Source organism: Sarcophilus harrisii, chromosome 3 (assembly GCF_902635505.1).
Source record: "Sarcophilus harrisii chromosome 3, mSarHar1.11, whole genome shotgun sequence".
Classification (NCBI taxonomy): Eukaryota; Metazoa; Chordata; class Mammalia; order Dasyuromorphia; family Dasyuridae; genus Sarcophilus; species Sarcophilus harrisii.
In genome coordinates, this window is record NC_045428.1 from 536,094,948 (window position 1) to 536,106,343 (window position 11,396).

At 35.3% G+C, this 11,396-nt stretch overlaps 1 protein-coding gene across 1 annotated transcript; it reads right to left on the reverse strand.

The window, feature by feature from the left end:
* Window positions 1-2,973: 2,973 nt before the first annotated feature.
* On the reverse strand, window positions 2,974-5,816 carry LOC100916020 (olfactory receptor 56A4-like). Its single transcript, XM_003764872.1, has 2 exons — window positions 5,568-5,816; window positions 2,974-3,669 (listed from the first exon to the last, which is right to left on the reverse strand). Exons 1-2 carry the CDS (start codon window positions 5,814-5,816, stop codon window positions 2,974-2,976), a joined length of 945 nt encoding a protein of 314 aa, XP_003764920.1.
* Window positions 5,817-11,396: the final 5,580 nt, after the last annotated feature.

Below are 11,396 nucleotides of genomic sequence, written 5' to 3' on the forward strand. Positions count from 1 at the left end.
AGACAAATCCTTTAACCTGTTTGTCCTAGTTTCTTCATTTATAAAACGAAAGTATTAATAACACCTACCCCTTAGAGTTGTTATGAAATTAGAATGAGATAATCGTTGCATTCGATGCTATTCGAATCCCCTTCCAACTTTGAGATCCTGTGTTTTTATTATTCCATAGAAGTAAGGTTTTTTCCTTTCTTTTTCCAGTTTTTGCCCTTCAAAAAGTTAAAAAAAAAAAACTGGACAACAAAGTATCTAGGTTTTTTGTTTGTTTGTTTTCTGAGTTTATGTATCACCTACTTTTTGGACCAGTAAACATTACTGAGAAAAATTAAAGCTTTTCTGTCCCTACTAGAACAAAAGCCTCCATTTATTAATTAGTCCCCCAATCTAGAGCTAAACTAGGCCACAAATACTAGGCGAAAGGCAGATCAGCATTTACAGCAAAATTTAGCATTCTGTGCAATAATGCTCAAGAATTAGAAACGCAAGTTCCTTTTTGTAGAATTATCAAATCTCAGGGGTCATCTACTTCAAAATGCATAAGCATCTACATCTTTTGTTAAGTGATCATCTAGTATCTTCTTGAAAGACTTTGGTCATGGGACACATTACCTTCTGAAGTACTTTTTTAAATCTTTAAGATGTTAGTGAGTTTAACATATAATTAAAATACTTAATATATATAAAAATAATTGGAGAAGTTAATAGGTTAATGCTCCACTTTATAATTTAAAAATATGTGATTATGATTTAAATGAAAATTTTAATAAGTGATATCCATCATATTTTTTGGGCTGCTTAAGCAAAGATAAAACGACTGAAAGAACTGGATAGAAACTGATGCAAGGAGAAGTTTGGACAAGAAGTCCTGCTTTCCCTACCTTTCTCTATATATATTTCTTTATATCAATAATGTATGATGTAGACTGGTCATTGCCAAGATAGTGGTTAAATCACTAATAACCACAGCCCTCCTTATCCAAAGCATCCCATTTGACAAGGTGCATGTGGAGAATTATCACTAATCCTACCTTGTAAAGGTAGCAAGAGGCAGAATTTGATTGATTGGTGATCACTTCACTGTCCAACATAACTTATCCCTTCACCATTCCTGGATCTTTCAAAGACTAATTGTAATGTCTAGGCTAGTTTTCTGGAGGTCCTCAGAATGGATTTTGGTTTCAGCAGAATAATCATGTGATATCATGACTATGATGATTTGTGCATGTACCACAGATACCATCCCTACAAAGATCCTACTGGCTAAAGGAGATCATAAGAAGTTTCATGTATTTTTGGAATTTTTTTTGGGTTCGCTAACAAATCACCAAATTCTATAATGGATCCTCAGTCATCCCATGGCTCCAGATCAAGATCTCTCCATTTTTTAATTTTTCTAAGCAGAAAATAGTAGCCATTCCAAGCCCAATTGGCTGGGAGAGGTGGTAGTTTAAATTTCTACACATTCTTGTATATTCTTTTTCTATAGGTATACTGTCTGATTGCCTTTAGTAAATTACATTGGTACCTGGATTAAATGGCAACATTAAATAAGGGGATTAAGAAAAGCCACTTACTCTAGCCCAACACTTATCCTTAATCTCTTATCTCCCAAAATCATTGGCAAGCAAATACATATACCTACAGAAGTCTTAGTATGCTTTCAAGCATAATACTCCAATTAAGTAGACAACTATGTACTCTGAATAACTGCACAATTTTATGAGACTGAGCTCCCTTCTGAAATGTTTCAGCTTTAGTTTCTCCAAAGTGAATTCTCCTTTCTAATACAGACCACACCTAATTATTATATCCTGTCATAAGGAATCTTCAAAGCCCATCACATGAAAAAAAGAGAATTCAGAGAATTATTGTATCTTCACTGCAGATGAATTAGTCCCGAGAGCGAACAATGTCATTAGATAAAACGCATTTGGTGGCAGATATGAATGGGTGATCCTCCTGGGGTAGGAAAGTGTTATTATAATTGAACACCACTTGCCTGAATTGTTTGTAGTAGACATATTTCTGAATGTGTGTTTTCATATATTAAAAATATTTTCACGTTTTATTTTCCCATTAATATGCATTATAATTCCCATAATCTGCTCTCATAAGAGAAAAATACAGCTCCACCTATTGAACAGTTATTCCATTTAGACTTGCATACTATCATAAGGATATACACTCCTTAGCATAGTACCAGGCACACATGAAAGTATTTTAATGATAGATTGACTGCCATATATTTTGGATACACTACATATTCCCTACACAATTACAGGAAGGTTTTTATGAGAATTTATTTTTTTAATAACACTAGCTGTGAAAATATTTTCAAGATTAGTATGGGGCATATTTCCTTAAATGTAATACTCAATTATTATGCACATTCATTAATCATTATTGGTAATTTAGGGCTACTGCCACTCCCCATTGAATGCCCATCTCATATTACAATTAATCAGATAGGATTTGAGAAAAATGACTTATATAAAACAAACTGATAAAGGGAGAAGCTAAAATTACTGACCCTCATAGTATCCTCTCTCGACAGTGGGTTTGAATTTGTCTTTCAATCCATTTAGTGATTTTCTTCTGCCTTCCAGTTGCCCCAATATTGATGAATATGTTACACATGCCAAAATTGTATAAAATCTCTTTTTTATGTTTGGAAAGTGTTTTACAGATGTGTAAATGTCCAGAAAAACAATAGTGAATAAAGCAAAGTGTGTGAACTGCAGTTCTAGCACATGGCAGTGTTTATAATCATTGTTCAATTCTTTCTGAGTAACTGAGAATGGTGAGGAGACAGGACAAGTGAAAAGTCAGTTTAACAATAATGATAAAAGTCTGTGTGAAAATGGGATAGAAAAGACAGTCAAAAGAGAATAGGGGAGTAGAGTCTATAGATTTGACTCTCTGACCTATTAAAAGATTTCCCTGACCTCCAAGGAGCATAAATTTTCACCTGGAACTTCACTTTTGATACTTCAGCAATTTCAAGATGCCATGCTTGATTTCCTGAGTGCGAACTCCATAGACAATGGGGTTGAGGGCTGGTGGAATGAGGTGGTGCAGGACATTGAGAAGGATGGGCACTTCAGCAGGCACTTTCTTGCCAGCTTTATTGGTAAAGATAAAGACCAGCAAAAGTGTATAGAAGAAGAGAATGAGAATTAGATGGGAACCACAGGTACTCAGAGCCTTTGTGGCTGCTCCTCCAGATTGTAGCTTCAACACAGCCTTCAAGATAAAGCAGTAAGAAAGCAAAATGAGGACCAAGTCAGAACCTAGTAGGCACCAAACACTCACAAACTGGTAAAGTTTGTTAAGATGGATATCCCCACAGGAGAGTCGAGCCACAGAGATGTTGGCACAAATACAGTTTTCAATTACATTTCCTGCACAGTAGTCCAGCCGAGCAGCCAAGATCGGGGTGGGTAATGTGGCCAGTAGGTTGCGGAAGATGATGAAGATAGCAGCCTTGACTACAAACTGTTCCGTGATGATGGATGGATAGTGTAGGGGATGACAGATAGCAATGTAGCGGTCATAAGCCATTATGAGGAAGGTGGAAGATTCCATGGGCAGGAAGGTATTCATGACAAACATTTGTAGAAAGCAACCTGTGAAGCTGATGGGCTTCATATTGAACCAGAAGATGAACAGGATCTATAAAAGGCATAATCCTTAAGTACTGTTTTTTTAAACCAACAACCATTCAGGAAGCCATTGTAGCTTCCTCTTGTCCATTAAATTAATCCAACATTGCACTTAAATACATTTTATATTTTTGCCTCACATTTTCCTTTATATATCACCTTAACCCCATGCAGTCCAGTCTTCTCTCTCCCCCTTTCATCTGACTTGCTAATTCCCATCCTTCTATCTCTTCACTATCATCTCCCCTCTATTCTATTCCTATTTACGTAAATCATCTCATTCAAAAATCAGTTCCCAACTTTTCTGTACTGGGAAGCTTTCCCAGTCTGGATATTTCCATTACTCTGTGCCTTTCTAATCTTTCTGAGCTTGGTTTGAGCTATACCCATGGCATTGTTATATTAGAGGCTACAAGAAGCATTCAAGATTATCCAGTCCAACTCCAATGCCAGAATTTTATAATTGAAGTAAAACTGATAGATTAGAGGACTTGCTCAAGGACAAAAGGATATTAGAAAAGCATTAAGGTAGTATAAGATACAGCATGACATAGTGGATGGAGAGCTGCCCTCAAAATCTAACAGTCCAAATTCCAGCTCTGATACACACTAGATTTATGATTCTAGGCAAGTCCCACCCTCTATGTGCTCCAGGAAGCTCTTTGAGATTATATGTTGCAGTAAAAATACTAGAAAAATTTGATCTCAGGGGACCAATTTCAAATAGTGATCTTTTCCTATGTAATGCTGTATCTTAATATTACTCTTAATAGTGTAATAATAACAAATCTTTGACTTGCTGATATTACTGTGCTATAATTTCTTTTTTAGAAAAGAAAAAATTATATTGGGGAATGACATAGCAGAGGGGAGGATGGAGGTTGAAGACATAATAAATGTCTTTAAACATTGGAATGGCTATTCCTGGAGGAAGAGATTTTTCCTTTGGCACAGATAGCAGAAATAGGAGTAATAGCAAAAGCTGAAGGTGGCGAATTTTGACTTGTTGTAAGGGGAAAATACACTGGCAATTAGAGCTATACCAAAATGTAATGGTTTGCTCTGGAGCCAGGAGGTAGGGATCAGAATTCTATATTATTGAAAGTATTAAATCAAAGAGAACATGACCATTTATCTAACATGTTATAAAAGAGATTTTTTGGTCAGATGTAATAATGACATTATTTTTTAATATTTTGGAAATTAAATTTTAAAATAAATATTGAAACATTTTCAATATTTCATATGCAATGAACTAAGTAAACACTAAGGCCCTTCAAATTCTCCAAATCTCTGATTCTTTGAGTGTCACATTAAATTTTTCCAGTTTCTTAGAACAACAACTTTGTTTTTAAAGCTATTCTTTATCCAACACTAGGCTTCATAAGCAGAGGTGAGAGCTCTGGGTCATGTGACCAATCAGATAGAGTAGACATTTTCTCTGATGCTTACAACCTCTCAGACCCCTTCAAAACAGAAATAATGCTCTAAAGATAAAGAAATTTCATCTGTCTCAATGATTTAAGATCATTTAATAAAGATTTGTACTTGGACAATGTAAAAAGATTAAACTTAGAAATGATGTTGAGCTAATGTCTTTGGGTTTGGTAATGACCATGAGAATGATTATATATAACCCTAAATGACCCTTGAGATAATGGCAACATTATCAGTGGGAGAATTACAATAGTGAATTAGGTAAGAATGAATGAGTAACAATAGGGAAGAGAATAGCTAAATGACTTTGGAGAAGATAGTGACTGAGGAACCTTAGGGATTTGTAATATTTCCAAAACTTCAAACTTATAGTGACAAACAGCTTTGGGGATGACAGTGAGTAAGTAAACAATGCCAGGCATGTCAGTAAGATAGTGCTCTGTGGAACAGCTGACAGAGTATGGACCTTACCTTAGGGATGACAGTTAGGCAGAGAATGACATCCAAGAGGGAGAGGACGGCTAACAGGTAATACATGGGCTCATGTAAAGAAGCCTCCCGCTGGATGGCCAGCAACAGCACCATATTGGCCCCAAGGGCAAGCACTAGAAGGGGAGTCAGTGGTATTGACAGCCAGTGCTGTGTGTCCTGCATCCCTGGGAAGCAGATCATCAGAAACTCAGTCACCTGGGTTGAAGAGCTGTTGATTGACAAGGTCATACCTGGTGGGTGAGTTGGGCTCTGGTGAAAAGAGAAAGGTAATTAATTTAGTCTTTCAATGCCTAGCAGCTAAGAGAAGCAACTGAAACAGAACTGGACCCAGAGTCAGGAAAATCTAAGTTCAAATGTAAACTCGGACACATACAAGCTTTCTGACTTTGGGTCAGTCACTCAACCATTATTTCCATCCATTGTCTCAAATGAAAAAAAAAAAAAAAAACTGCTATTATCACAGTTCTTACCGCACTGGATAGTTGCCTGGATTAAGTGAAATAGTATCTTTCAATTGCTTAGTGTAATGGTTAGCACATTGTAAAGGTTATATAAATATTTCTCTTGCTACCTCTTGAATGTGAACAAACATATGAATCTTATTTATTCGTTCTTTTCTTCAGCTCATTGTAAAGGAAAAGTGTAACAATTAGAGCTGTCATACAAAGCAAGACATAGTTTCAATGAGTTTCCTATCATTAGGGTTCTTTAACCAAGGTTCTTCTTCTCTAAATAATTATTTTTCAAAGATACTGCATAGGATATTAGCTATTCAGGGAGACTGGATGAGCAAAAACCTTCCAGTCTTAGATTCTCTAATTCTTCAGAGATTCTTACAACTTATTCTTTGCTTCTCTCCTTTTATCCTCTCTCTAACATGAGTGGCAATGTAAAGGGACAGAGCAGCAGAGGTTCCAGGACAATGAAAAATTTGGTATATCCAAAGATAAAAATCAGAATATGGGTAGTAATCTAGAAAAGAATATTAATGGGTAATAATCAGACAAATAGGAAGAGATCAAAGAGAGAGTAGTATCATGAAATCAGAGAGGAAGATCCAGAAGGAAAGAGTAGTTTATCTTATCAAATTCTGAAGGGAGATCAAGAAGGATAAGAATTGAAAATAATTTTTAGATTTGGCAATTATTAAAAGAGATTGTTGGCAAGTCTGGTGAAGGCAGTTTCTACTTTCTTGAGGGGTGAATTCATAAATCAGATCAACAGAGGTTTGAGGGGGAAAAAAAGAAAGAAGAGGCTATATCATTGTAGACAAAGTGAAAAAAATCCATAACATTTAAAGAGCACTTGGAGACCTAGTCAACATTTTACACAATTCACTTGTGCCCTTTCTCCAGGGTCAGAGATCTATTCCAGTTTACCCATGACACTATTTGAAAACTGGAAATAAGCAAGTAATTAATTCTATATAAAAGGGCTAAAGAGTCATCTAGATAAGCTGTTTAGTGAGTTCAGCCCCAGAAATTTTATGGAGCTAGTTACTATTAGTCATCCTATTTCCCCTTAATATCCTCATATGGCAACTCTTAGTTGTCCAGTGATCTACTAGTCTTTTCTCCTCATCATCTAATTTTTGCCTAGGTTCTTCATGTTCATTAAAGAATCAAGGACTGATAATGTACCAAGTATGCCTTCTACAAATGAAGTAGACTTAAGGGATGACCAAGAACAGGGTTTTCAATGGGTCTATGAACTTTAATAGGGAAAACATCACATATTTGTTATTTTTAAAAACTTCTGATTTAAGTTAGCATTTCTTTAATTCATTTAAAACTATTCTTCTGAGAAAGAATTCATAGAATCCCCAAGGCATCCATGATTCAGAAAATGTTTAAGAATGAACTTGACAAAAGTTGATTCAAAGGGGGAATTTTAAGTATTAATCCTTGATTAGAGAGGCAAGAGGGAATAAAGCATCCTATCCCCACTCAATTTTTCTTTAGATGTCCTGAAATCACAGCATAGGTACAAGTACAGCTCATTCTAAGAGTATGAGAAAGGAGAAAATTGCACATATCGAGGATAAAGCAATAAATGAGTATTTGTCTTGGGACTGGAACAACCAGAAGGGGATAAAAGTAAAGGGGAAAAGACTATCTAAATCTATGACTAGAAGAAATACTGAGGGATCCAGGTAGTAAAATATTGAAAAACAAGATGAAGGCATCTCCACCTCCAACATCCATTGCTGTCATTCTTTCTAAGGATTCTACTACATCCCCAACTATCTCTGATCCTGAGACTGTCTCTAAGACCCCAAGGGGGACAAACTCAAAAGGGGAGGGAAGTCAATTAAGTTTAGTCAACAGGCACTTTGTCTCACATGTTCTCATATCAAGAGTATGTGCCAATTGTCCTCCAAAAGGAGAATGATTTCAAGTGTCTGAAGTCTAGGTAGTCTATGTTGAAAAGAAGTATAAAGATGTCTTTTTTTCTCTCCAGTTCCAATGTTACCACATTATTTCTTTCTTTCTTTCCTTCCTTTTTTCATTCATCCATTCTTTTCTTCCTTACTTCTTTTTTTTCTTTCTTTCAAGGAAGGTAATATAGTGGATATTTTGGGATTTAGTTCACAAAGACCTAACTGGATCTTTTTTCAGACCCTTACCAGCAACATTACACTGGATGAGTCATTTAATGTCTCTCAGCATCAATTCAGTAAAATGAAGGGATTAAACTTGATTGTATCTATGGTTTCTTCCCCTTCTAATTCCATAGTCCTGTAGTAGGATATTTTCAAACCCTCAGGAAGAGTATTTACCTCCTTCTTCCACTTTCAAGCAAAGAATGGGATTCTAAATAAATAACTGTCCACAGAGACCTTGAAACAAAAGACTCAAGATTAGATCCACAATACTCCCTGAGAGAGACCTCAATACAGCAAAGATCAGTGGAGGACACCTAGAGTACATAAGGAGAAAAGAAGTGAGACTATTCATTACCCATAAATTGATCACATCAGTCAAAGACTGACTCACTTTGGGGACCAGTTAAAGTTAGTTAGGGAAAGATTAGGAACTGCTTATTCCCTTACCTCCACCTGCCCTTCCAGTGCTTCAGTGTTGCCTGATACAATCTGTCCATTACCAGGAAGGCATTCCAAACATCCCTTAGACAAGGACATGCATTGTGGGTTACCGTCTTTATAGATGCTTTGCCTCAATATGGAAATGACATTAATTTTTGTACAGCTTTCTTATCAGCTGGTCTCATTGTTAAGGATAACAGGGTGATTATTACTTGGGATGCTTACTTCATACACCATAAGACAATTCTCTCCTTTTAATATACACACATACATACACACAGAGCAATTCCCTGGTGTTCTAATTGCTGTGGACAAATAAGACAAGTTCCTTGTCTGTAAGAATAATCCATTCAGTTACTATGACAATGGTCACATCAGTATATATCACAGAGTCTGACCTTCCAGGATCCCACTTAGAAAGGAAAAATATGAGTAGTTTCTTGTATTTGTGGATGCCCCACCTTGAGATCTGATGATATTACAGTTCCTCAATCATTTTATACAAAAATATGGAACATGTCTACAGAGATTTCTTTTCAAGAAGGACCAACTTTTTAGCTCCACTGACTGCTTAAATTTCTTAGACTTGTCTTTCTAAAATTTAGATTTCTAGATATTTTTTGTGTGATACAAAGTACCTTGATTCTTTTTAAATCTCTTCCTTTGTATAATAATAATAACAATGATCGAAATATGTGGATATAGCAACCATCATAATAATTAAATACACAGAGTTTTATATAAAATATTTTCCCACAAATTTCAGAAAATCCTTGAAAGAATTCTGAAAACTTATCAGAAAATTAGAAGAGTCAGGAGAATAATTCATACCATAATAATAACATTTAAAAATGAACAATTTTGCAAGACTTAATAATTCTGATCAATATAATGAACAACCATGTGTGCTGAGTACCCACCTCCTGATAGAGAAATTATGGACTAACTATGAAAAATGACACATTTTCTTAGATATTGCCAATATAGATTTTTTCCCCTTTCTGTAGATATTTGTTAATAGGGTTTCTGTTTGTTGATATTTATTTTTCAGGGAGGGGGCCTGTAGGAGAGAAAGAAAATTAGTGCTCAATAACTTAAATATATATACATATGTGTGTATATTTATATAATTTTAAGACAATTAAATATTTTTTTCATACATTCTCAAACATGACCCCTATAACAGTCCTGTGAAGGAGCCAGATCAGGAATCATTGAATCCATTATGCAAAAGATGAAATCTAGAGAGGCTAAAGGACTTCCAAGTCACTGAATAAGTCAAGACTAGATCCCAGATGTTCTGCTTCTCATTCTAGGACTTTTTCCATTAAATCATGTTGTTACTTAGAGTCTAAAAATCTTTTCATTCTATTCTTCACCTTTCCTCAAAAGGTTGTACCTGATGTCATGAAGGTGACTTCATTTTCTGTTCATTTATTATCTTAAATTGAGAAATAATTACCTCAGTGTACCCACCTGCAAAACTCCACTTTTATCAGAGATAGACTGATGCTTGAGAAAAATGTCTAAGCTCTGCAGAGAGAGTCAAATCTTTGAAGCAAATCCTTAAAGATTATAGGCAAATGCTAAGACAGTTTTTATCATTGCCCTTGCCCTCCAGAAACTAACTGACATCTCAGATTTAGTTTCCTTCTCCCAATCAGAAAAGAGGATCTTTCCTCTGTTTTAAGTCATCTAGTCCACCTATCACTGAATCTACAATGCTTGCACAGAGACATTACTATATATATATAGTTTAATCATATAACCTATTCTAGAAAGAAACCATAACAATAATAATTATTATACTATTAATATAATCCATTCATGCCTTTATTGAACTCTGAAATGAGTGGGAGAACATGAAAAATGGTTCATTCTCTGTAACAAAAAGGTGAACTGACACGATTATGACCCAAGTCCCCTACAATGCTAAGCAGAAAATTTCCCCAATATACTTGCATGCACACAAAAATGCGCACCCACGGATTTGTTGTCTTAGCTAACTACAGTATTATCCAGCTTTATATCCACTCCTGAAGCTCTGGCTTAAAGATGGAGTTGTATAAAGCCTTTTATGAGTCTAAATTTGCTGCTTTTGAGGATCTAAGTCATTTGAGTCATACCTTTTCCCAAGGGCTTCCAGATACTTATTACACGTACAAAAATATCTTCCCGTGATGAGGACCTTAGGCCATAAATCAAAGCTCATTTCAAATGAAACAAGGACTAAAGGACTTAGGATTTCCTCTGAATGATATAATAGTCACTGAAACTCATGAAGATTTTCCTAATGAGACAAGATTGTGGTAGTGTTCTTCTGTTACACATGAAACATATCACTTTATAATTTTTCCCACTGATTCACATTATGATAAATAATAAATTCCCATTAAAAATTACCAAAAGAATTTTAAAGCCTGAAGTCCTAACTAATGGACAATTCTTTGATATGGACCTGCATACTCCTCAGAAATACACAGATTTTGGATCTATCACATATTTATTGCTCCTTCTTTTAAAGAACATTCTCTCTCATTTCATGAGGTTTAAACATGTTAAATACATTGAAATTTCCAGAATTTATATGGGACATATTGCAACATAGTCTCTAAGCATTTGATTGAAATATTGGGCCACTGTTCAATTACAAGAATATCAGGCCACTGATGTCTCATTGACTGAACAATTAAGCAGTGAACATTAGGAGTCTACTCTGTCCCTGCAAAGATAGAAGTGATAAAAATTCTGTTCAGTGAGTT

What these genes read in the sequence shown, in the direction of transcription:
- LOC100916020 (XM_003764872.1), bottom strand. Translation starts at nt 5,816, where the DNA reads ATGACCTTGTCAATCAACAGCTCTTCAACCCAGGTGACTGAGTTTCTG. An exon ending in GCCTAACTGTCATCCCTAAG is followed by an intron (nt 3,670 to 5,567) that starts GTAAGGTCCATA and finishes TGCCTTTTATAG; the next exon opens with ATCCTGTTCATCTTCTGGTT.